The sequence below is a fragment of the Bubalus bubalis genome, chromosome 6 (genome assembly GCF_019923935.1).
Source record: "Bubalus bubalis isolate 160015118507 breed Murrah chromosome 6, NDDB_SH_1, whole genome shotgun sequence".
NCBI classification, from domain to species: Eukaryota; Metazoa; Chordata; class Mammalia; order Artiodactyla; family Bovidae; genus Bubalus; species Bubalus bubalis.
Genome location: NC_059162.1, coordinates 4,291,538 through 4,317,506, shown reverse-complemented (window position 1 = coordinate 4,317,506; position 25,969 = coordinate 4,291,538). Strand labels below are relative to the sequence as shown.

The window sequence follows — 25,969 nt, the reverse complement described above, 5'->3', positions numbered from 1 at the left end:
TATTTGCACTGTGGCTTTTGATGTAAGGCATCATTGTCATATTATATGAATAGCATTGCACAGGGATGGCCAGACACAAAGACTAGCTCCCCTTCTTCCCGCACACACTGCCCTGTGTAACCCAAGTCCTCAACACAAAAGCGCTTATGGATTTTTTTCTTTTTTTACCCTCCATAGTCTTATGGAAAATAGTGGTCTCTGTAGGAAACCTCAGTTTTTAAAAAGGCCTTTTAATTCAGGCATCGAGAAACATGTTAAAAATTAGTAGAGTGTTTTTCTCCAGGGAGATAATTTCTACATTTTTTTTATGCAGAAAGACTGTACACATATGCTCACAATCATATTTATAATTACTTTTTTGGGGCTGAATTTTAAAAAATGCAGTTGGCTATGAGGTCTTAAGGTACCCTAATGTTGCATACGCAGACCAGGGGGAAGAAAAAATAGGTTTCACATAATTTTGGTAATTCAGAATAGAAGCTTCCCCAGTGAAAATACCAGAACCATAAAATCTACTCACTGCAGGAAAACTGATTAAACCAGATACACTGTTTATAAGACAAATGGAGGAAGGTAATATATTTAGTACAAACTCTACATTTGTGTGTACTTACATATAAATATATGTGTTTAGGCTTGTCATGACATGAACCTATATTCACAAAGATGAAGGGTAGATTGGGACCTGGAAAACTCCTAATGTGATAATATAGCACAAAATCATGATTCAAATCCTTGTCAAAAATAAAGTCTAGACAAGGAGAAAAAATTTGTATTTATGTAGCAATTCATTGACAAGCTCAACAGTCTTAGCTCAGGGTGCATTGGGAGTCGTAGAGGAGGGAGTTTGGAGGCCAAGGAACAGAAGTGATGTTTAGTCATATTTCTGAAACTAACCCTTGATCAAGGTGAGTTTTGTTGTTGTTGGTTGAGAGTGCACAAGAGCAGAGAACATAGCAATGAACAGGACAGAAGACATGACTATCTCCCCATCCCGCATGGAACCGAAATTCCTGTAAGGGAAGCATATATAAACTATGTTGGGATTTGAGGACATAACTTGATAAGATGGAGTGATGTTTTTGATGGGCTGATCACAACTTTCAAAGAGTACAAATGGAAGAAAGTCATGAAATGTTGTCATTTTTAAAATCGGCACTACACCTGGAAAGTTCAGAGTCTTTGTAACCTAATAATAATTGGTTCTATATTACAGTCTTTAATTCTTCAACTCAGAGGGCTTCATATTTTCTATTCTCATCTCAAGTTTGACCAAATAGGGAATGCAAAGGTGTTGATTAAAAGAATATAAATAGTGGTCCTGAAGAAATATTTTAATTTTCTAGCTACTGAAAGAGGTTTCAGGACTTGAGAGATGTTATCTCATCTACCTTTGCCAACAAAGGTCTGTATAGTCAAAGCTGTAGTTTTTCCAGTAGTCATGTATAGATGTGAGAATTGGACCATAAAGAAAGCTGAGCACTGAAGAATCGATGCTTTTGAACTGTGGTGTTGAAAAGACTCTTGAGAGTCCCTCGGACTGCAAGGAGATCCAACCAGTCCATCCTAAAGGAAATCAGTCCTGAATATTCATTGGAAGGACTGATGCTGAAGCTGAAGCTCCAAGACTTTGGCCACCTGATGTGAAGAGCCGACTTAATGGAAAAGACCCTGATGCTGGGAAAGACAGAAGGCAGGAGGAGAAGGAGGGGATGACAGAGGACAAGATGTTTGGATGGCATCACCAACTCAATGGACATGAGTTTGAGCAAGCTCTGGGAGAGGGTGAAGGACAGGAAGAGTGGTTTGCCATAGTCCATGGGGTTGCAAAGAGTTTGGCATGACTGAGTGAACAGCAACAGCAACAAGCCAGTGAAGTCGGTGTTTCCACCTGCAGTTGAATTTTATTTTTTTATTTTTATTTATTTAATTTTATTTTATTTTTAAACTTTACATAACTGTATTAGTTTTGCCAAATATCAAAATGAATCCGCCACAGGTATACATGTGCAGTTGAATTTTAAAAGATGTTTTTCCAAAGTAGTTTCAGCCTTTAAAAAAACAAAAACAACAAAACCTTCTGAATCACACTGTTACTGTTTTGTGGCCCAGCAAACTTTCATACAAGTGAAATTAGACACAACATACTAGGAGAACTTCCTGAGGTTTGCTAACCACCAGGCCAATTCAGACTATAACCCTAGGCCATGGTCTGCATCTTCAGTGGGGTGCTCAGTGTGCCCCTTGGCGTCTATTTGGATCTAATGAGAATCAGTGAGTACTCATGCACTTGAGTAATCTTCACCATAACACTTTTCATTTTATCATTTAAAATGATACTTCATGGTTTTTGAAATTATTAGACCTTGGGGGCACGCTGGACTCTGTTCTTGGTTGAGCAGCCAGTGTACTGGGTACCATCTCGCTGGCCACCCAGACCCTCACCTACGACCACTCATGGTTCACAGTAATTTCACCTCTTTGATACAACCATCCCCCACCAAAAAAACAAAAAACCCTGCATTATTTTCACCTCTTACAAAACCACAGGTCGGCAAGTAAGGCTTTGTGATCACAAAACACTGTTGGCTATTTTGACTTCTTCAGTGGTTGTTTTAGACAACCACCATTTTCTTGCTCATTATGACTTAAATTTTCATCACAGGGTGTCCTGACTTACGGCTAGTATAACTCCCACTCAAAGTGACTGCAGCTGGCATGGTGGGAAGGGACATTGCGCACCACAGGCCGACTCTGAAGGGGCAGGTTTTAGGTGTTCCCAGAAGCCAGGGATTGATCTCAGCTTTGTGGAGTGGAGGGCGTACGAAGAGCAGATGACAGCACACGCGAGAAGGACTTCCCAGGCCCTCAGTCGCGTGGAAGCTTCGCTGCCTTCTTCCTCTGTCACCGTCAGGATGCATGCCGCTGCCTTTCTGCTCCTCCTCAACAGCAAGCCAAGTGCAAGACAAGAGTGCAAACTCTGATATAAAATTATACTTTGCATCCTCAAAGTGTGTTAGCTAGAGGACTTTTTTTTTCTCACTCTCTTGATGCCAACAGCAAGACGCTTGAAGCTAAAATCTGTTTCTTTTCCCTTTCAGTTTAGTCAGTTCCACGCTCGTGTACTGGGTGCCTGATGTACTCACCTAGTTCAGTGCCTGGCACGTAGAAGGTATGCACGAAGTGCTCCCTGAATCACTGAGGGAATGGGAGTGTCAGGCCCTGCGGGAGAGATGAGGAAACAGAAGGGAAAATCAAGTTCAAAAGCAAGCAAAACAGACCTCTGTGTAAGAGGAGTCAGAATTCTGGTTACCACTGGAGAGAGTGACTGGAAAGGGTGATAGAATTTCAGGATGTGCTCATGATATCTTCTGTCTCGATTCTGATTTGGAATATCGGGCTGCACGTACTTTGTGAAAATTCGTGAAGCAACCAACATTGATTTGTATACTTTTATTTAACGTAGTCTACATTGCAATTAAAATGTTTTTAAAGGTTGTCCTCGAGTAACTTAGGATCTAATTGTGGGTGCGGGTGGAAGGCAGGAGGTGGTAAGCAGCATATAGGCAAAAATTATCATGTTGTTTGGCGGAATCCAAATTCCAGTAACTGCTGAGATAGAAGCGCAGCAGAGTGGTTCATTCCAAGCTCTGCCCTTATGGGTGCCATAAGCATAGGTTTCTGGGGGCGGGTCACCTCTTGGGCTGAGCCCCCCAAGTCTCACGCACAAGAATGTCCAAACTCAGAACCCCGTTGGTGACGTAGAAGCCTGGGTGACTGGTTCAGCTTTGTCTGCTGGCTTCCATTTATAATTTTCTTTTTTCTCTTTTAAAGAAAGAAACATAAGGAAAACATTTGCTTTGACATTGAATCCACCCCCACATGTAACAGTAATTGCAGGGCCTGGAGGAAAAAAAAAAAGTATCATTCCAATTTGGGGCCAACCAGCCTTGACAATATTGTGTTAAACCTTTTAAAGAGATGAAGCCAGGCTGCAGCGAGGCCGCCCTGGTGCAGGTGAACAGTGGGGGACACAGAAACATGGCCAGGAGAAGCTTCCGAACCAGCAGACGTGAGGGCGCTGACACTTTGTTTCTGACACTCTTCAGGGAAGACTGGTAACTCCAGACCCGGTCCTTGGATGGGCTTGTGCTACTGAGCTCCCCAGGGAAGGGGTTTTGGCTGTGAGCTAGTCAGATGCCCAGTTCACATGATAAGATATGACCACTTGACCTCCACTTGGAGCCTGGTTGGATCCCCCTAAAAATGACAGCTATTAAAGGTCTGTAGAAATAGGGGCCTCTGAAAAGTCCCAGAACACACATGCTTTTTCCTCCAGTCTCTGTGTGTCTGTGAAAGTTCAAATACTGAGTCAAGTTTATTGTTTCTATCTCGTTTATTTTAAGTATAGTTTTACACTTTATTATGTGCAGTGACATCTTAAATGGAGCCTGTCACTCCATCTTGACTACTGCTAGGGGCTAGAGCCACTTACCATGTCACACAATTCAGCAGCCCTGATTAACAGTATCTGAATGAGCAGCTCCATCTCTCCCCCTCTCACCAAAATAGTGCCCTATTTACATGAAGCAAAATACTAGAACAACGGGGTCTTAGCCAAAGTGAGAGGGATTCTAAATTGATCAAGTTTGAGCCAGCCTTTTCTTTCCATCTCTTTTTCTCTCTTTCCTTCCCTCCTTTTTCTTCCCTCCTTCCCTCCCTTCTTTTTTCCTTCCTTCTTCCCTTTCTTTCTTCTTTCCTTCCCTGTCTCCTTCTCTTCTCCAGCTTTTCTAAGAATAATAAATAGATTAAGAGTTTTTGTCTTCCCAGGACATGCTTTGGTCTGTTTTCTTTCTCTCCTTGAGAATAACATTTGTTAGGTTAATTCATGCCCTTCAACAACAATATAAAACAAAACACAATCCCCAAAACTTGATTTTCTCCATCTCCCCTCCCCTGTTACACGTCAGTTTTTGTATCCCTGTCATTATGTGAGGTAGCCTAGAGTAATTTGAATATTTCATTCTCCCGGCTGCTAATGCAGCATGCGTTACAGATGGTACTTGCTTCATCCTTCTGGACCTGGTTCAATTATAAATGAAAGTAGGGAGCTGAGATTTGTCTTTTTGTCTCTGCTTAGTTGGAATAACACAATAAAGCTTGATGGGTAGGAATTTCTCAAACTGCTTCTTTTTCGCCTCGGACGTTTCTCAATTAGATCTCTTCTCAGAGTACTTGGGTTGCACTCACATTTGAAGTCAAATGTGTGATTATTTCTTTGAATATTTTTTCCTCTACAACTGGACTCAGGCTGTATTTGAAAAGTACAACTGGTCTCTGCCCCAACCCCCACCTTTTTCTTTTGAGTTTCTATTTCTCATCGATTCCTTAGCTATGACTCCATGATTTATTCAAGAACCTTGAGTAAAACCACTTCCCTTCTCTGTGACCTTAAAAGGCCTGTCCCCTCGCATTATTCCTCCTTGGGACATATTGGCAGTCAGGGACAAGGATTTTTCTTCACATTGAAGTATGTATACCCAGCTTACTAACTCAATATATAAAAATAGAACACACGTGTATAGTAATTTATGCGAACTTATGAGTGCAATCTTATATGCACATATTTATTAGATACTAGTAGTATTTTAAATGTGTGTGTGCATGCTGAAAGACTTGGGTTTGGTTTGTTTTTTGGAAGTCTGAAAAATAAACATTGCATATCTTCTTTTATTGAGGCATTATTTTTATGAACATTTTGGTAAATAGTAAGGCAGTTAGTAAATGGTAAAGCTTACCTCTGGTTATGTGTATTTGGGATCCATGGAAGATGTTTTTTTTAACCCCTTCAATCCCAGATTCATGCAGTGTTATAGACAAGCTTAGAGGAATGACTGATTCAAATATCTATCAGTAATAAGAAGAAAGTGGTGAGGGGCAGACAGTGACTTTGGTTTCTCTTAGATTGGTTGATCAATTAATTGATATTTCATTAGATTATGTGGGTGCTGCACGTAGATCAATTTTTTTTTAATTTCACTTCCTCACCTACTGTTGGAAACCCAGCTGTGCATGATCATATTTGTTATCATTTCCATCTCACTCTGATGTTCTATTCTAGTAAAGCTAAGCAGGGATATACATTTGTAGTATCTCCTAATCACCTACATTTCTATAAGTTTAAATCTTTAGGCAGAAGGATAAAGCAGCCTACAGAGACACGGCCAATTTGAAAGGGACCGTGTTAGAAGGTTATGGTAAGAGCTGTGGGGCCCTAGCAGAGGCAGCCTGGTCTTCTGCTCTTTTCTCATGAGAGTTGCAGCATCTCTCAGCTCAGCGCTTTCTTCTTTATCCTACTCAGTTAAACAGAATCTGACCTAACCCTAGAGATAACAGTGAAAATTAACCCATAACAGAAGGCTAGGTTTTCCAGATATATGACATATTACAAAAATAAAGTGCTTCATCTTGTGTTGGTTTATGCTTCCGCACTTGGTGGAGGTGATCTTGTAGTCGAAGACCTGGGTCTGAAGTGTGCGGTACATACACCCTCCCTGTGTCCCAGTTCACCTTGATTCCTGGCTTGGCTTATGTACCCAAATGATACTAGTTGAGCAAGAGGTAAAATCTTTGGATCTAAATGGAGTAAGAAATACTGCTGTTCCCTGTTTTTTAGGTAGCTAAAATAACTTCTTGGCAGCCAGTGTTCTAGGAACACAATAGTTAGAACTGTTTAATAACCTGTGGTCACTTTCATACAGCTCATTATGTTGGATTCACCTTCTGTTAATAAAAAAATCTTGCCATAAAAATGAAATTGGACTTCCTATTTTTAGCTAATTTTGATTAATCATTGACCTACTTTTCTCTGGAAATTGGGAATAAACTGGAAAATAATAGAAACAATACTAGTATTGATACAGTGACTGTCAGTGTGCAAAGTACTTGCATGTACCTTGTCTCAATTTTCACTCTGAATATATTAAGTTTATTTTTCTTAGTTTAGAGATTGGAAAACAAACTTAGAGAGGTTAAACAACTTAATCAAAATCATAGTTCAAATCCAGTGTGAATGTGTTAGCGTTAGGTTCAGCTGTAACAGAAACCACATTCCCCTCATTTTAAGAAACATAAGTCAAGTGTGATCCTTTGCTATCCTCATGATCCAAGAAGGCTACTAGAGCTCCAGCTATCCGATATGCATCCCAGGCAACAGAGTGGAAGAAGGGTAGAATTATTCTCTTTTAAGAGGGCTTTGTAGAATGTAACTCGTACTTCTGCTTATATCCCATTAACTAAGACTTACTGATATGACTCTACTTAATTATAAGAGAGCCTTGGAAATGAAGCTGGGTGGAAATGTGTCAGCTATCTCTGAGAAAGAAGGCAAGTTTTAGAAATGGCACTGTACTTCAGTTTAGAAGTGAGAGCTTTAGCCCCCAAGTCTTCTCTGACTGGTAAGATAGACTGGCTAGTCATTTTTATTATCTAGATCAGATTTAGAACATAGGTGTCAATAGTATACCAGAGAACCTAAAGGCAAAGACAAATCTTGATTTTGTTAATGAATGTTTACTAAACTGGTGTAACTAAACATGTTTGTGATGAGACACATCAGAAAAGAGAAGATGGTATGCTTTGAACAATAACACTAAAAAGGGCCTGACGCTAATCACACCATGGGTGGCCAGTCCATGGAGACCGGAGTGATGTTCAAGCCCTGCTGTAAATTCTCGAAGCTGACTTTGTCTGCTTCCAGCAGGTGTTTTGTTGTTTTTTTTTTTTTTTTGGTGTTTTGTTTTGTTGTTTTTCAGAAAGTAGCTGCCAAATTCACATGCCCCCTTGGTATTGCTTCCACCTAAATTATAAAAGAATGGTTTGAAGCATTCTGGAGATGGATAGGTTCAGTTTCTTGGCTCTTCTGTTGCCATTGGTCAGGGAACCTCAATGTTCCATATGCCTTCACTGGAGGGGGCTGTATTTCTGGAGGAAAAAGTCCAAGTTTCCAAGTCCTTGGGCAGGTATTTTTTGCTTTGTGGCCCAAGTGTCCTTCGAGTCTTTGTCCATGAGCTGAGCAAGTCGGCTTCCTTCCCCAGTACCTTATCAGTTGTATCAACTCTCTTGAAAGCTTTGGGAGACAGACAATACACATACATCTCAGAGGTACTGCTGGCTCTCATTTATTTACGTTTTTAAAAGAATAAGATGAAAATCAGGCCCCTATATGCTCATGACAGGAAGGATTTCCTGTGCGTTTGTGTATCTGTATATAATATTTCACATTGTATATCACTTTAGCTTCTTAATGTGATTTTCCTTAGGTCACACATCCATATAGAATATTTGACAGCGTAGCTTGCTCTAATATTTTTGTCGCAGTAATGTGGGGATGACCACATTACTCATGAGTGAACACTGCTGGTCTCTTCAGAATGTCAGGGGAAAGTTTATGGTGCTGTTTGTACCATCCCATATTTTATTTAGACCACAGATGTTTGGTCCCATAATTTCGTTGTCTTATTCTGTTACATTTCCAGCTGCATTTTTCTTTTATCTAGCCTTTATAATTATTGGGGTTTGTCTAAATAGCTACAGGTCACCTACATGGAAAAATACTTTATTAATTGCAGCATCTTTGGCACACAGACCTATATATATGTTACAGGATTTGAAACCCATACTGAAATGTTCGATACAATTTTTTTTCACAACCTTGTATCACATATTTAGGTCAGTATATTTCTTTACTCTCATTGAAACTAGTGTCTGTGTTTATGATGCCTCAAGACATTATCCTTCCAGGTCAAGGCTTTTGTTACATTTTGGTAAGTCAAGTTGTCATAATTAAAACTCTTTTGCGAATTGAACAACTTCTTTGGGAAGGAACTTTTCAGCACAGCAAGACAGATATCCATGTAGTTACAGATTAAAATACTTTTCTTCCAACTTGGCCTTTCCCACATGGTAGCTTCTACTAGTGACCACTTATATGGTCATCAGTAGTATATGGATATTGATTGAAGCCTCAGTTTCAGAAGCATGTATATCAATGTCTTGACATAGGGACAGGCAGGTTACAGACATGTATGCATACAGTCCTACTAGTAATTCATCCAAGATGTTGCTACTGCCCAGCAAAGCTAAAGGTTATCTTTTAAAAAAATTTGTCTTGTGTGTGCAAGTGTGTGTGTGTGTGTATGCATGCGCATGTGTATGTGCACAAGCACGCATGTGTAGTTGGGTGGAAATTAAATTTTTTTTTTTTTCTGATCGAAGAAAATAGCATACTTTTTGCTCTGATTTGATTTGGAAACTTGGACAGGGAAGGGAAACTTGGCCTCATCTGTAAACTTGATTGGCTCCTGATAATGACTCTTCTGGTCCAGATTTAGGGAAGGAGGAAGCAAACAGCTCGTGGAGTCATAACTGTTCCAACTGAAGTTCACCTAGTGAAGTCAGGACCTAGCAGCTAACACTTACTGGAGGCCTTCTGCGTGCCAAGTCCGTCGAATGACTGCACACACGTTTAACTCTGTGTTTAACTCTGATAGCAATCCTGTGAGATAAATGTAACTCTCCCCAGTTGACTACTAGGGCTTCGAGAAGGTAACTAACTCACCCAGAGTCAGAGGGCTAATAGGAAGCCGTGGACTCAGAATTTACCTTAGGCCTGTCTGATGATAAAACCATCCCATTTCCAAGGTACCATGGAAACTTGTGTCACTGGGAGTCAGATATACCATCAGGATGTGAAATGTGTATTAACATTTTGTTATACAAAAGTAGGGCCATGGCTTTTGGGGCTATCTTCATGGACCCTTACCTTGTTGGGCTTTTACTGCTAGCCTCATGGACTGTTACTGCTTACCTTGTTCAACTAAATTGGAAGTATTTATGGAACCTATTTGCTGTCCCTAGCAAAGTTCCAGATGCCATAGGGGTAAAGAGAAGGGTAAGGTGTGGTCCCCACTGTTGGATGGTAACTCTCACAGGCAATGAGGAAGCATTCTGTGGAATGACTGATAGCCCTGACAGTTTTTAATAAATCTGACTTATAGGGTATCAACTGTAACTATAGAGCTGTATGCTTTTATTCAGAGAAGATATCTAGAAGCAGAGAAGGGGGACACTAATACATGTAAAGTTGAATAGAACCTAGCGTGACACTTTAAGTGTGGTTTGTTGGAGGGCTGATGAGAAGACCTTAGAGAAACAGCACTGGCTATAGAAACACAAAGTATTTGCCATCATCTGCAGGTATGAGGGTGACATCTGCCTGGTCTGGCACTTTACAGTTTTTTTTTAACTTTTTTTTTTGTATTGAGATATAGCCAATTAACAATGTTGTGACAGTTTCAGCTGGACAGCAAAGGGACTCAGCCACATATATACGTGTATCCAATCTCCTCCAAACTTCCCTCCCATCCAAGCTGTCACATAACATTGAACAGAGTTCCATGTGCAATACAATAGGTCCTTGCTGGTTATCCGTGTTAAATATAGCAGTGTGTGCATGTAAGCACTTATATTTCCTTATCTCATTTATCCTCACTTCCTCTCTTATTGAGATATGGATATTATTATTAATATCATCATCATCACTCCCTCTTACAGACAAGGAACACCAACCAAGCACTGTTTCAGGCACTTTCTGGGCTCTATGAAAGGCTCTGGAAGAAATGAATGAAAGACACTGGGGCTGAGAGGGAAGAGGATCAACTTGTTCAAGGTCACACAGCCAGTGAGACACAGAGACTTGGCCTGGCCCCAAGTCTTCTGTCTCCAGTTTGGGTATAAAAAGTAAGGGCTTTTCTAGAGTCTGATACTTCCCCTCAGTGGGTTCCAATTTATGAACAGGTTGTACGCCAGATGTTTCTTTCTTTCTTTTTTTAATCCTTTTCCCCCCTTACAACTTCCTATGATACATTTCTGAAAGTGTTATATAGATGGTTCAAACATAGATGCCTGTTATAAAATAATGTGCCTTGAGTATGATATGCTTGTTTTATTTCAGTGTGGAGATTTGGCTTAGAATGCAAGGAATACCTTTTATCCTAGAACTTTTATTATGGCCTCCCTAAACAGAGTGGGGAGAAGGCATAAGCCTGTGTCCGGGCTGGGAAGGAGTAGGGTTCAGGGTGCAGGACAGCGAGGGTGGGGGCAGTGTCTTGCATCTGCTTGTCTGTGTGGCTGTACCAGGAATGTGTTAACTATCCATTGCATAAGGAAAGAGCTCTGTTAGTCATTCTTGAAGAATTCTGATCTGGAGCAAAGGAGAGAATAGAGAAGTGGGAGGCAGCACAAACATCAAAAAATGGACCTTTAATACTGCCAACTTCAGATTTGGTTCATTTTCAAGTTTATTATTATAAGTGTAGATAAAGCCCTTCCTTTTGTAGAAGTCCCAGCACCTTCCACATATATTTCTAGCACAAAAACAGATGGGATCGAAACTTACACAAAATCACATCTGCCACTCTGGACAATTAAGTAAAACATGAAATTGCAGCTAAAACCACAGTGTATTTAAATAGAACAAGATTTCAAATGAAGGACTCATATTGTTGAATGGGAACGTGGCTTAACTCTACATCTTCTGAAGGAGGGAGGCTATTTTTTTTTAATCTTTTTCTGTTTCTTTTTAAAACCCCCTTCATTTTTACCAGTGGATGTGCCTACTTAACAAAGATAACTTTTCTCATTCAGGAGCAGGCTAAGCCAAATTTTAGTACTCTTGAATCACATCATCCAAAGGATCATATAAAGGGGAAAAAATTCCTAACCTTTATTTCACACAAACCATGTACTAGGGGCTCACCAAGACTATAGATGGAGAGCCCTGCCAATTTTATTTTATAATTGAGGAAAGACGCTCTGAGATGTCAACCCAGGTCTCCCTGCCAATAAGTGATACAGATAGGATGTAAAGTCTGAGTCCAAAGCTATACTCTTCTCATTCATGAAATAATCCATCCTATTGGAAATTCCAACACAGGACGCCAGAGATATGAGCAAAACAGGGCCTGCAAAGTAAGGCAAAGTCTCAGCCTCCCAGGAACACTGTCACTCGGAGGGGGGACTCTGTCATTCCTATCCTTGTGGATGCTGAGTACTGCTTTGTCACTTTGCTTTGACTCCCTTACATGTTTCTGAAATGGGACTTGGATATATAGCTCACATCACCTCTCCACTTGCCAGTGGTCCCAACAGAAGTGTTCCAGCCAGCAAGAACAGGTGCCTTGGGCTCGGTGTGGCACAATGGAGTGAGAAGCATATCAGCTCTTCCACCAGAGAAACAACTGCCTTGCCAGTCTCTTTGCCCACTCCACTCTGCCTCACTTCCCCACCTCAGACTCTGAATATCATCAGGCTTTCAGTGGGAGATAAGAGCACATTCATTAAGGAGTCCTCTCAAATGAATTTAAGCCTCAGATCTAACTTGCTTGTGTCTGACTCCATTACAAATGACTTGGACATGCTGGCTCAAGCTTTGGAGGATCAGGAAAACCCTCACAAAAGTTGAATGAGACTGGACCACATTGTGGAGCTGTACTCTGGCTCATCTCACTTCCTGGTCCCTGTAGAGCTGAGCAGAAGACACAATCCTCTTTCACTTCAGAAGCTGCTTCATCTTTGACCCACACCCTGAGGGGGGTCGTGTGAAGCAGGGGAAGAATTAAGCTCTGAAGACCCTATAAAGAAAGAAAGCACCTTGCCCCTAATTAAGGCACCTGGATCATTCTCTCTCCATCCCTCAAAAAATGGAGTCTCACTTTGTTATGTATTAAAGGGCTTAACAGACCTGGTCCTCTCGTAATGATTAGATGAGGTGTTGTGTGTGCTGTAAAACTGCAAATAATATCATCATAACCAGAAACCTAGAGTTTGAGTTGGAAATTCAGGAAACGTGTCAATGTGGACCTTAAGCCAATTTTTATTACTGTGGCACTGAATGGAATGCTGTATGGATAACTGTTATAAAAAAGATGAGACACTGTACTTCTGGAAGGGGTTGGGTCCAGTTGCTGGCATCACGCCTCCCTGCCGGCAGCCAGTGCAGAAGCTGGTGCTCGTGCATCTCACCACTCTCTCTGCTCAGCTGTACCCGCTCCGCCTCTCTGCCTCTGGACTGCCCCCTCCAGCTCACAACGTGGTAACTGACTTGACACCAGTACATCCCCCCACACATACACAGAGTCCGTGCTTCTCCGAACAGCAGGGCACAAGCCCAGGATTGTAAATGCAAAGAGCCTGGACTTGGAAGAGCTGGACTTGAGTGAATTGTGTAAGTCTGTGCTCTCTGAGCCAGCTTCCAAAAAAATAAAAGAAGTGTATCCAAGGTCAGTTCCTGAAGATTGATGTGAGGTGCAGATGAGATATTGTAGATGAGATAATATTGGTAATATTGGTTCTTGGTAGTGTGTAAAGCTGTATAGCAGGAAATGCATTCAAATCTGGTCAAAGGCCCTCTGACTAGCTCTTCTTCCCATTTAGAAAATGACTGGATTTCCAGAGAGGTGTCTTAATAACTGAAACCTTGAAAAATGACCTAAGGAATTCTCTGTTATGCTTTCTATCAATAAAGTAAAATGACTTACCCAAGATCACAGAAATCCAGTGGCAGACCAGGGACATCGATCCTACTTAAAAACCAGCGTTTTTCCCCACGTAGTTGCCACCTGCCGTGACACCAGTGTGATCACTCAGGGTCACCTCTTGTGCCCAGCTGCCTCGGCCTCAGGCTGGCGGACACACCCTCTCCTTAGTGACCAAGGCAGGCTGGGGCCATCCTCTTCCCTTCTCCTGCCATGCTTCATTGCCCAGACTGTCTCACAGACGATGCCCGTGGCCCTTCTGCATGTATGTGGGCTCACCAGTGCCCTGGCCTTCTGAAGGCCATGGCCAGGCAGTCATCCTGCTTCCCCTCTCTTCTTTCTGCCATAACTTTTGGAGCTCATCAGTGTCCCCACCCGTTCATACTGCCGGTTCCGGTACTTTCAGAGTGTTGTACCTTTCTGAAGTCAGGTCCCACTACTGACGTCCCTAAATCCCCTTGTGTGTGTGTCTCAGCTGTGTCTGACTCTTTGCGATCTCATGGGTCTTGACTCTTTGCCAGGCTCCTCTGTCCATGGAATTCTCCAGCCAAGAATACTGGAGTGGGTTGTCATCCTCTATCCCACCTAAACTCCCTTACTCAGATACTTAGTGAGGATGTTGATGTGTGTTACACAGGCGTGAGAGAAGTGCAGAGCAGGAGTTGAGGAGGGCTCCAGCCTCTAAAGGAGACGCTCACACACCCACTCACTACAGACTGCCTCATGGGCTGCTTTAGGCCGGCCTCTTTCAAAGGCAAGGCCCGTTTAAAAGTAGGTACCTCTTGAGACTGCTGCCTTAAGATCCCAGCTTTCACAGGAGGGGAGCATCTCACCCCCAGGCCTCCTGAGGGCCCGCCTCCACCTCCATCTTCCTTCTCCCTGAAAACCTTGAGAATCTGGAATACTTCCTGCCCACATCTTCAACCAAGGGACCGCCAGGGGATTTCAGAGTTTATTGCTTTTTTCTTTGGAATTGGAATAGCTCCGACCAGCTACTATTTGAAAAACATAGAAGTATTTTTTGCTTATTATCAAGAGGGAGATGGAGTTTTCCTGCAACTAAATGAGAACTTGGTATCTTTTTTGCCTCGAGGAGTGTGTGTGTGTGTGTGTGTGTGTGTGTGTAGAAGTAGGGAGGGGTAGAAGGGGTCCAGCCTTCCCTTCCTTCATCTGTCTCCTGGTTGCCAAGCCCACCTTCTGAACCACACTGAGGAGGTCAGTCCGCCTTTCGCTTGAGGCAGACCATCAGTAATGAGCCCCTTGCCTGCCTTTCCCTGTCCTCTGTGTCTGTAGGACTCACCACTCTGTCAGTCTGTCTCTTGTCTGCAGGCAGCAATTGTCTGGAGCGCAGAAATCTCCAAACTTGACAATTGCTATGGTCTTTCTGCCTTTCCTCTTAAACAGCTTTTTTAAAGCCCCCAGAGACCCTTAAAAAAAGAATGCAAATGGAAATTATGTTAGAAGCTGAAATGAACATTGTTGTGAGTCATGAGATCCTGGCCACACGGGGACAAACTATTTTTTATTTTGGGTAATATTTCTTCTTTGGCATTTATTATACCTCTGTTACGCACAGCTCATGTGACACAGTGTTACTCATAGGCAGTCAGAGAAAAAGCTGAAAGTTGAGCCATTGGTAGGGCAGGGCAACTTATTGTTAATAGCAGCCATTAAAGCTGAAAGGAAAAATTACCCATCTGCCCTGGCCAGACCTGCAGCCTGGGACCCAGCGGGCCTCCAGGCCAGAAAGGGGGCTGGGGGAACATGAGGCAAGGCGAATGGAATGTGGAAACCCGAGACCTCGAGTAGGGCAAGGTAGGGCTCAGTCAGGTTTGGGCCCTACCCCAAGAATGGGAAAAGCCGCACTGCTCTCAGGTGCTCAAGCCACACTTCTGTCTGATCAGCCTTGTTCATGAAAGCTCCTGGTGGCTCTGAACACAAGGTTCATTTTAGCCACAGATCCGAAACTCAACAGAGAGATGCCGATAGCAGCAACACCTTCTAATTGTGCAACGGTTTTCCCCGCAGAATGGAATTTGTAACAGATCTACTCTACCCCAGACTCCTTGCCATTAGACTTTTGGAGTTCAGCGATTCAATTTTTTTTTTTTTTTAATTTCACAAAGTCTGTATTTAAAAGAGCATACGGTTTAAAATCCTTTCAGACATGTTAAAGCCTAGCCAAAGATGCAACACCATTACCCACTCTGACAAGCCGCCTTGACAGCGTGCTTGTTGATAGGGCCGTATAAGATGTCAGCTGGGAAAATAAATTTGAGAGGGCTCTGCAGAGAGTGTGTGGATACATCTCACACCAGGTCTGGAAGGGAGAGGCAGCCTCTCGTTTGCGGACCGTGCTAACTCACTCGGGTGCAAAGATTGACTCTTGTTATCAGCTTCACATATCAATTTGGAAAGCTGTAACAGATACTGGACGTGTGGCTTGGAGGATGGCCCCTGAACAGCAATGCCCACTCCCTTTCCCCTGCCCTTCCTCCCCCTCAAGAGGGCTGGCATGTGAGGGGTAGTATTTGCAGCCCTGCATACCGTTTTGGGTGGAGATACTAGAATGAGTTTTGAAAGGCCAGTTGGAGGGCCCCAGGGCTGACACCAGGTTTGGCTGAAAGTCTGAGCAGAGATGGCAGTACTCTGCACTGAGGCAACCCCTGAGTGCAAGATAAGTGGTGGGGCCTGTCAGAGAGGGCGGTGCCTCTGACTCAGATCCAGAGAGGCCTTCCGTATTCATAGTGTCTGCTTTCTCAGATCTGATTACATCCAGTTCTGGGCTTCAGCCCTGACTGTTCCTTGGCTATCCAAACTAATGTGAGGTCAGGTCAGCTTAATTAATCACCAAGGACGTTCTCGATAGAGCTCAGGTTCTTCTTGCCTTTGCTGGCTTTGTCCTGCTAAGAGCACTTGTTCTCAGCCTTTGTGTTGGCACAGTTTTGAATCCTAGAATTATTTTTGGTTGCACCTTGGAGTGAATTTTTAGTGCTCAGAGGATCTTCAGCACATGTCACTCATTGAATAGAGCTCTGCCTTCCTTGATCCAGCTCTTAAATACAGTTACCACACACAGCCCTTGAACCAATGCTCTCTTTTATCTTCTACTTCCAGTGGATGGATTGTACCCTGATAGAACTGGGGGACCCACTCAGCTCAGTGCTTGCTTATAGACACACGTGTATCTTATGTGCACTGGTGATTATACTGTAGTCTGTCCGATTGTTTTAAACAGTTTCACGCACTTATTAATCGTTGTAGTGTCTGACAGTTTGGGCTTCACAATTTCATCTCAAGAGACCATAGAGTTAAAAGGCTCTGCTATGAGGTTTCCATGCTGTGATTATGGATGAAGAGGGTTTAGGGGGCTGCGTATCTTAAGGGGTAAGGCGGTGAGGGATGGGATGGGACTGGTAGGACAGGCGGTCCATGCACATCATTTTACCTCCCACCTTGCTGGTCATGGCTCCTTCCTTCCTCACCTGTGGATTCTCTCCAAGGGCACTCATGTTACCGTGAGACACCTACTGTAAGTGTATCAGAAAGAATTTGGTGTTGGAGAGAATTAGAGATGAGACTGTACTGGGGGGAAGCAAGTCTGGCAGGGACCCCTAGGGGAAGGGGCAAAGGTGAGCAGGATGCAGTGGATCCTTCTTGAGAGGGAGGGCCAGGATGCAGGAAAGTCAGGAAGTCATTTTCCTGGCATCCCTCATGCTAGCTCAGCTTGTATAGAATCCACCTGCAATGCAGGAGACCCTAGTTCGATTTCTGTTCAGGAAGGTCTGCTGGAGAAGAGATAGGCTACCCACTCCAGTATTCCTGGTGGCTCAGGCGGTAAAGAATCCACCTGCAATATGAGAGACCTGGGTTCGAGAAGGGAATTCTCACCCCCTCCATGTTCTGGCCTGTAGAATTCTATGGAGAGAGGAGCCTGGCAGGCTACAGTCTATGGGGTCGCAAAGAGTCGAACACTACTGAGCGACGTTCACACACTCACTCCTCACACTAGTGGAAGCAATTTCCTAAAATGTTATGTCCACTTTGGATTCTTTGATCTTTAAGACACATGAATAGGGAAAAAGACTAGATGTCAAGATAGATGAGAAATTACAAAGGAGGCTGTGATTATTTTTAGAAGAGAAGGCCACTGGCCTTTTGAACTGTTTTACTTAGAGAGCTGCTGTAAGAGGATGTGAAGGAAAGTTCATCACCAAGAAATGGGCAGAGTGAGAGAAAACAGACTTAGGATAAGATGTTTTCCTTTTTAGATAGGATATAAGGGTCCTTTGGGAAGCTTCAAAAAATTCAGAATTTTTTTTTCTCCTATCATGGAATTTACTAAATAAAGATGACCTTTTCATAAGCCTGTCATTAAATGCTGGCCTCCCAAGTGAGATGAGATGTCTCCTTGGTGGGGGATAGAAAAGGCAGCTGCTAGTTGGTTTGGGTTGGTTTGGCATCTTCAAAGTGAGGATGGGATTCTTAAATCATTTTCTTGGATTTCTGAAAAGTGAAGTGAAAGTCGCTCAGTTGCATCCAGCTCTTTTGCAACTCCATGAGCTATACAGTCCATGGAATTTTCCAGGCCAGAATACTGGAGTGGGTAGCCTTTCCCGTCTCCAGGGTATCTTCCCAACCCAGGGATCGAACTGCAGGTGGATTCTTTACCAGCTGAGCCACAAGGGAAGCCCAAGAACACTGGAGTGGGTAGCCTGTCCCTTCTCCAGCGGATCTTCCCGACCCAGGAAGTGAATCGGGGTCTTCTGCATTGCAAGCGGGTTCTTTACCAACGAGCGATCAGGGGATTTCTGAGGCCCAGTACGAATTCCTTTGTGATTTCCATGTCAGCCATATTCCCCGCTCCATTCCCATACCTGGATCACAGGATGTTCACAGCACTGCTACACCATAGCCCTCGCTGTGGTTAGAGACAGTGGGATCTGTGTCACAGACACCAATGAAGTATCTTCTGTGGCCAAGCAAGGGTAGAGTTCACCCGTAGTTATGATTTAGGGGGATAGTATATTCTTAATGGACCTGCAAAATCTTTTCAAATGCAGTCACTTTAAAAGCTTCCAAAGGCTGGAAGGAGTACAGGGAGGACGTGGGCACCAGCTATAATCTAATTTTTCTCCCATAACACTTGCTTTCCCCCGTTGCTCAGTTGCTGTCTCCCAGAGTCATTACCATCACAAGCGTTTCCTGTCCATCCCCTGTAGGTACACCACATCGCGCCAACAACCCATGGCCCAGCAGGAATATACAGTATCCTTTGCCAGTGTCGATCAGAGCTTGATTACACTTCACGGCTGTAATTCAAGCCTGCTAATCCTCCTCCACGTTAGGAAAAGAGGCCTGTTCTATTAGATAAGCTGATTACCGTCTGGTGTGTGCTTCATGCCGAGCAAGAGTTGTTTATATGTGGAATTATTGCTGGTTGGAGCCTGGGTTTCACTGCCCTGGGTAAGCTTGCATAGAGGCGTGGGGGATCTTCACCTCAGCTCGGGGAGGGGTGAGAAGCTGAGTCTTGATTATAGCTGTTGCTCCTTCAACCTCTGTGCCTGTGGTTAAATATTTACTTTTCTTCTCTGGTACCAGAAGAAACGAGTTAAGATTTTGAGAGTCTGACTTTTGCGTCCAGGACGCCCTGTCGAAGATCAAGTGAGAAAGATCACTGCCCCAGACTTTTCACATGCTGGTGAGGTTTGCAAAGCCACCCCAGCTGTGCGGGTGTCTCGAGGGCTAAATGAGAGAGGAATACGCTGGGAAGAAGTTGAGCCTGTGGTGAACTCAACGGCCACAGACCCAAAAGCGCCCAACCACAGGGCCAGGATGCCTGCAGAGACCATTTGAATGCTCTCTCACATTCAGAGACCTTTTCTTCAAAGCCACAAAAGCCTTAAAACCACCTTTGCCCCTCCCTCCCAGCCCATCTCTGGTCTGATGTGCAGCTTGTGGCTTGGGTGCAGGCTACGAAGCCCCGATCCTTCCCGGAGGAGGAAGTGCATTTGTTAAGATCGCCTGCCAGGGGTTGCTGGCATGATGGATGCTGGCTGCACTCTCAGAATTCCCCCACCCGCCTGTTCACTGAAGCAGCTCTCCAGGGAGAGAGGGTGGGGTGTCCTGTCCTGGGACGCAGAGCTGAGGTTCTGCTTAATAGTGGCTCTTGAGTGTTTAAGTCCTGCAAGTGGTTGATGCATTTATCCACGTGGGGCTGTGGTGAGGCTGAAACGGTTACAGGTGAACGGGAGCACCTGGTCCCTGGCCTTGGTCCACCTCTGTGCCAGCATATGTTGGTGTCTGTTTGTGTATTTGAATATGTGACAGCCTTAGCTGGAGTAAGGAAATCAGGATGAATGTCAGCACACTTAGCTGTGATCATATCACAAGCAGAGGCCTTTTGGAGGGTAAACGTCCTCTACACCAGGGCATTTTAAAACTCTGTTTATTTCTCCATTTTCTCCTTGAAACCATTCATTCCTTTAGGCAGGCATTTTGTTTTTTTTATTTCTGTGTCCCCAGTACACATAGTGCTGCCTGGCATGTGCTGAGCACTCAGAGAAAGGTGCTTTTGATTTAATGAATAAATAACCTAATTAATATATTGCAGTAAAAAAGGGTTCTGCCCAAGAATGAATGTAAATATAAATTGTTAGCTATTTATCATAGTTCACTGCATGTGTATTCCTTCTCGTACCTTTCCTACTGTTCTTTCCGGGAAGCAGAGACTCTGAAGCCCCAGGGACACAGACGGGTGTCCGTTCCTTTGATGTAAAGGGCACAGCCAGCTAAAGGCAGCACACTGCAAATCCAAGTATCTTGTTAGGAAGGATGCTGTGACATGTGATTTAGAAGGAAGGGCCTCTGTATTACGTCCTAACCACTGAGCATCTGGTCTGTGTAATGCTTTTTTTTCTTTGCTTGAAGGATCTTAGTTGCTCGACCAACCAGGGATCGAACCCCCACCCTTGGCAGTGAAACTGCAGAGTCCTAACCAAGGGACCGCCAGGGACTTCCCAGGGTAATTCTTGATCCACAAAAAAACTTGAGGGTTATTTTATCTTCCTCTTGTCTTCTGCTTTTTTTTCTCCACTATTTTCTTTCTCTCCCCACCCCCACTCACATCCCTTAAACTCTCCTCTTTCTCTCCCTTTACTAGGGAAATCAGTGTCTTTTAAAGATCAACACATTCTCCAAATAGTTAAATTGTTCCCCCTTGGGAGATTTCTTTTTCTTTGGAACTGAATTTCTACTCCTAGGAAAAATCCAGAAGGAACCACACAGAGGATTGTCCTACATGAAACAAAGCCATTGCAAGGTTTTAAGTCTAATTTCATCCATGAAAGCTTTCTTTGACATGCACCGATTAACTTTCTCTTCTTTAATTTTACAGGATGATAAACCTATGCCCTTAATACACCATCACTGTGTGTATGGCTTGAACTTCTAAATCTCAGTTAAAATAGATGATGGGGTATCTACATGTGATGCCAGGGTTGTACGTTCCTGTTCCCAGTGTGTAGGAGAGAGTATGGGTGCTGTCATTCAGATAATGGAGGGGCGAGTGATGGAGTTCTTTCCTCTTCTCTGAATGAACTGAGTAAATGCTTGGCTATCGAGAGAATAATTGTCCAGGGAAGCCGTACCTTGAAATTCACCATAGCATCTTTGAGATAATCTCAGGATTATTTCAGAGTGAAGAAATGAAGAGTGATGCTGCATCCCAGTGATTCTGCCTCTGACCACAGAGCTGGCTGTGAGCATTTTCTCATGGGACCTAAGCACAGACTGATGACTTTGGAGAGTCTTATGTTGTGGTTGTTGCTTAATCGCTAAGTTGTGTCTGACTCTTTGCAACCTGGCAGACTGTAGCCCACCAGGCACCTCAGTCCATGGGATTTCCCAGGCAAGAATACTAGAGTGGGTTGCCATTTCCTTCTCCAGGGGATCTTCCAGACCCAGAGATTGGACCCATGTCTCCTGATTGTCAGGATTCTTTACCACTGAGCCACCTGGGAAGCCCTTTGAGAATCTAGGGTCTTTCCAAACAGAGAGCTGCTCAAATAGCAGTAAGGCAGAGAGCAATTAAGAAGACCTCTGTTTTTTATTCTGTTCATATTTCTTTCCATCTCTGTCACTTAAAGGCCGGGCAACTGTCTCATCTTACATGTGTTGCTTCCAGCCTGAGTTTTAAGACCAGCAGCCAAATTAGCTAGGTTTGGGCAGCAAAACAAAAGGGAATTTAAAAGTGTAACAGTGTGGATCTACCCACCCACACCTGCACAGCCATTAGGCGGCAGCTAGCAATAAGTGCGGAGAAGGCAATGGCACCCCACTGCAGTACTCTTGCCTGGAAAATCCCATGGACGGAGGAGCCTGGTAGGCTGCAGTCTATGGGGTCACTAAGAGTCAGACACGACTGAGCCACTTCACTTTCACTTTTCACTTTCACGCATTGGAGGAGGAAATGGTAACCCACTCCAGTGTTCTTGCCTGGAGAATCCCGGGGATGGCAGAGCCTGGTGGGCTGCCATCTATGGGGTCGCACAGAGTCAGACACAACTGAAGTGACTTAGCAGCAGCAGCAACATCAATAAGTAGTAATTTTAATATATAAGACTTATATCAAAATGTTTTGTTATTTGGCAAAACTAATACAATTATGTAAAGTTTAAAAATAAAATTAAAAAAATAAACTATTATCTCATCAAAAAAAAAAAAGACTTATGTCAACCACTTTCATGTGCCACTGCAACTCACCCCCTGTTTTAAAAAAACAACTTTCACAGGCATAGTTAAGAAATGCCAAAATAACGCAAATGATGGTGCCCTAAGGTCACAGAACCTTCCTTAGGGTTCCAGGAACCAAAGTTGGCTTCTCAGTATCCTCTCTAGAAGAGGAAAGAAAACTGTATATACATAACTTGCTTTGGTATACTGAATTGTTAAATTAGCTAGTTGTTTTCCCTGTGTTGCCATGATTCCATCACAGTTTGATATAATGTTTGAAGATGAGGATGAAAGGCTGAGAATAATTCCATACCTCAAAAAATTTTTCTAGACAAAAGGAATATATAAAAATATATAAATGTCCATATATATGTATACACATTTAGCCGTCTTTTTTTTTACATTTTAATTCTGTTTTTATGCCACATTCATACCCCAGATTGTAAACAAGACTTAGATGACCTGTCGAATCTCAAAAATGGAGAGAAGAATGTAACCATCGTGATGTAAGTGCTCAGCACTGTTTCATTGGAGGACATGAAAGCGCCTGTCTCCTCATTTTCCCATAAGCCTAAGTGTCTTTAGGTAGCATGAAGGCAGAGAGGTGGCCTCATGGTTCTGCTTTGCAAACTGGGAAGAGAACCTGGAACTGGAGGGTGTGATGTCAAACCTTAAAGCCAAGGCCATGTGCCAGGAACCCATGTCATACAGTACCAGACAGACCAACAGCACAGCAACTTCAATCTCACTTCCACATCTCTTGCCACAAGAAGTGAAAACATATTTGGCTTAAAAAAGTTTGTGCAACTGCAAACTCATTTTTTGGTATGTAAACAATTCTGTGACTTTTCAGTTTACTTTAAGACATAGTAAGTAGTAAGCAAAGAGTGCATTGAAGTTGGGAAAACCATGTGTGTGTTGTGAGTTGTTACTCTTGTTCAGGAGAACAGAGAAATGAGATTCTGCAATAGGCAGCATGAAAGTTCACGTTGGCCTTCAACCTGTGAAAATTGCCAGCTATTAATTCCGGCCCTAGAGTCCTGGGTCAGCCCCGTACTTTATTCAGGGCACTGGCCCTCGCTTGCCTCCTAAGCTTGGCTAAGACTGGAGGTTGTTGTGATGCAGAGAGAAGGCCTTGATGTGAGTCCATGCATAACTAGTTGTGTGCCCTTCTGAGTCCCCTGTGCATCCATTCCCCCATCTGAATAAAGGGGTAATGATACCCCATAGTGTTCAGGTGAGAATATAAGCAGATGAGCTTATTTTAGGCAAGTTGCTTTGCAAAGTTTCATTCTCACACAAGAAAATATCCTGTTTCCACATCTCCCATGCATTTATCCACACACCTATTTGATCACTTTGATTCTATTATCAGCTGATGCTTCTCTTTCTCCCACCAGTCTGCAGACTTCTCTTATTTCTGGTCGAGTCTCCCCAGCTGAAATAGGATCCAGTAGAGAGTAGATACTCAGCATATGTTTGTTGAGTGACTGCTTGACCAAGAGACCATCCTGGGTCCTTGTCGGGGTGGCAGTGTTGGTGAAATTGTGCAGGCCAGCAACACTTTGTGCAGGCTAAGAGATTTTTATTTTGACGGAGCTGTAAGGCTGTCACTAAACATAAGTGGACATGACTAGTCTGGCACAGTCAGAGTGCCACTGGAAAGCAAGCAGCCTGGAAAGAAAAAAGCAAAGTTGGCTTCTGAGATTACTCTGTGTCTGTTACCCCAAAGAACATGAGCCCCTGTGAGGGTTCCAATAAACTGGGGACAGCCGGGGTCTCCTCTCTGTCCTGCCGCGACTTACTGGGCAGTCAGCCCTCTGCAGCAGTGTCCTCAGCAAAACAGATGCAATTTGCCAGTGATGTACCATCACCAAGGGGCCTGAGAAAGAGCCATGCTAACATCTGCCTGGTGGAACAGTTGAGAGATATTCTGTGGGTCGGAGAGATGTCAGCTCATTCAGTGGAGGAGGAAACAAGATACCTCTTCAGATAAATATAGTAAGAATCACAGTAAATAAGGCCCAGCCTCAGGGAGGCAGATCTTTAAAGGAAAATTAAGATCCCCATCATCTGTCTCTCTGTCAACCATTGATGTATTTAGTGAGCGCCTCATGGAGCTAAATGCTTTTTGATGAGGATAGTTGTGATGACCACCTTACCTCCCCACAGGGCAGGGCACCTTCTGTGTGAGAGTTCTTGGTGGGGTAGGGGGGGGGGCGCTCTATCTGGGGCACACAGAAAGAAGGAATGGTCCAGGGAAACCTTCTCTCCCCTCTCGCAAATGTCCTGGTTTTACCAGGATGTAAACACAAGCAGAGGCAATACCGACAAGCAAAAGCCCGACTGAAAATCAGAGCCTAATCGCTCCCATCTGCTCCAGTGCTGCTTCCCCTTTCTGCCTGCCAGGATGTGTGCTGCAGACGCTAAGTAGCACATTATTTTCGATAAGTTGCAATCATTTACTTGAAATCTACTTCTCCTTTAAGATGTCCCCCTGGAAACTTGAATCGGCATTTGAGAAGCCCTTTTCAGGGTGGAATTTGAATGCTTGCACTCAAGTTCGAGAAAAGTTAAGCCTATTTGATGGACAGGTGTTTATGTTTTTAAGATTTCAGCCACATGGACTCTACTGGGAAGAGGGGACACTGTGGAGCACAGCCTGGGAGCTCAGAGCCACCGTGCAGTTCATTCCCTAAGGAAAGGCACAGGTGCTGAGATGGGAAGGACTGGAAATGATGGCTCCATGGATTCTTACCTGAAGCAGAAACATCACAAGCCAAGGCCTCTCTTGGTCCCCCTGAGATGTTTCCCTTTTATGCTGAGACAGGACTGGTAGTGATTGAAGGTGGGTTTTGCAACCTGGAGCCCATCGTCTCAATGCCCTGCCCTCATTCCACCAGCACTTCTTGTTCAGCATCTTCATTCTCTTGCCCAGGATGAGACTCTAGACACAGCAAGCATCCTGTCCTCCCATCCAGCCTTCTCTCAGTCAAAGACTTAATGCTTTCTGAGGCCCAAACTCAGGAACGTTTGAACAGCAGCAAAAACCTCTTGCCTCTCCTGCCGCCTTTTTGCCGGCAGATTCTGCAGCCCCCGGTGTCTGAGAATGACTCTGGTGACTCATTAGTACCAAGACCTGTGCTTGGGGTGGTTTTTGTAACGAGTGGTGATGGATTACCCACATGTTTTCCCGGAAGGACCCTGACTGAGCTTGTGTGAGTTTATGAGGTGATGGTCCGGGGTCACAGGTGGTGTTTGTGCTCATGGAAAAAGGAAAGCCAATTGGCAGGTGTTTGGAATGGACCTGGGGTGCCCAGAAATCGACCCCGTGTCCTTCTGCTGGGGAATTTCTGCTACCACTAAAGTGAGTGGAGGTGATTTCTTCTTTAAATGGGTCATGCTGAGGTTTTCTCTTCTCCTATGTCCCTCTTCCACTCCTCTGGAACTGGCAGATCTAACGGGCCAATGAGAGTACAAACATTGTTGTACTATAGTGTAAGGAAATACACAAATACAAGCTGTATACAGGTGGGTAAGTTCCAACAGCCTACAGTCATCTATTAGAACTTGGTCTCACATATTGCTCCTTCTCTTATCTTTAGCTCCAGGATGACAGTTTAGCCTGTCTTAGCTTTCTT

General features: G+C 43.7%; 1 protein-coding gene across 5 annotated transcripts in view; it reads left to right on the top strand.

The window, feature by feature from the left end:
• PBX1 (PBX homeobox 1) overlaps positions 1-25,969 on the top strand; it is a 338,015-nt gene that overhangs the window by 199,042 nt on the left and 113,004 nt on the right. Inside the window, exon 1 of one of the 5 annotated variants that reach the window (XM_044944102.2) lies at positions 24,947-25,176. The exons of the other annotated variants lie outside the window; for them this stretch is intronic. Within the exon in view, the coding sequence (XP_044800037.1) occupies positions 25,134-25,176 (43 nt within the window). The 5' untranslated portion in view covers positions 24,947-25,133. Of the gene's footprint in view, positions 1-24,946; positions 25,177-25,969 lie in introns of those variants that run through there. 5 annotated transcript variants of the gene reach the window in all.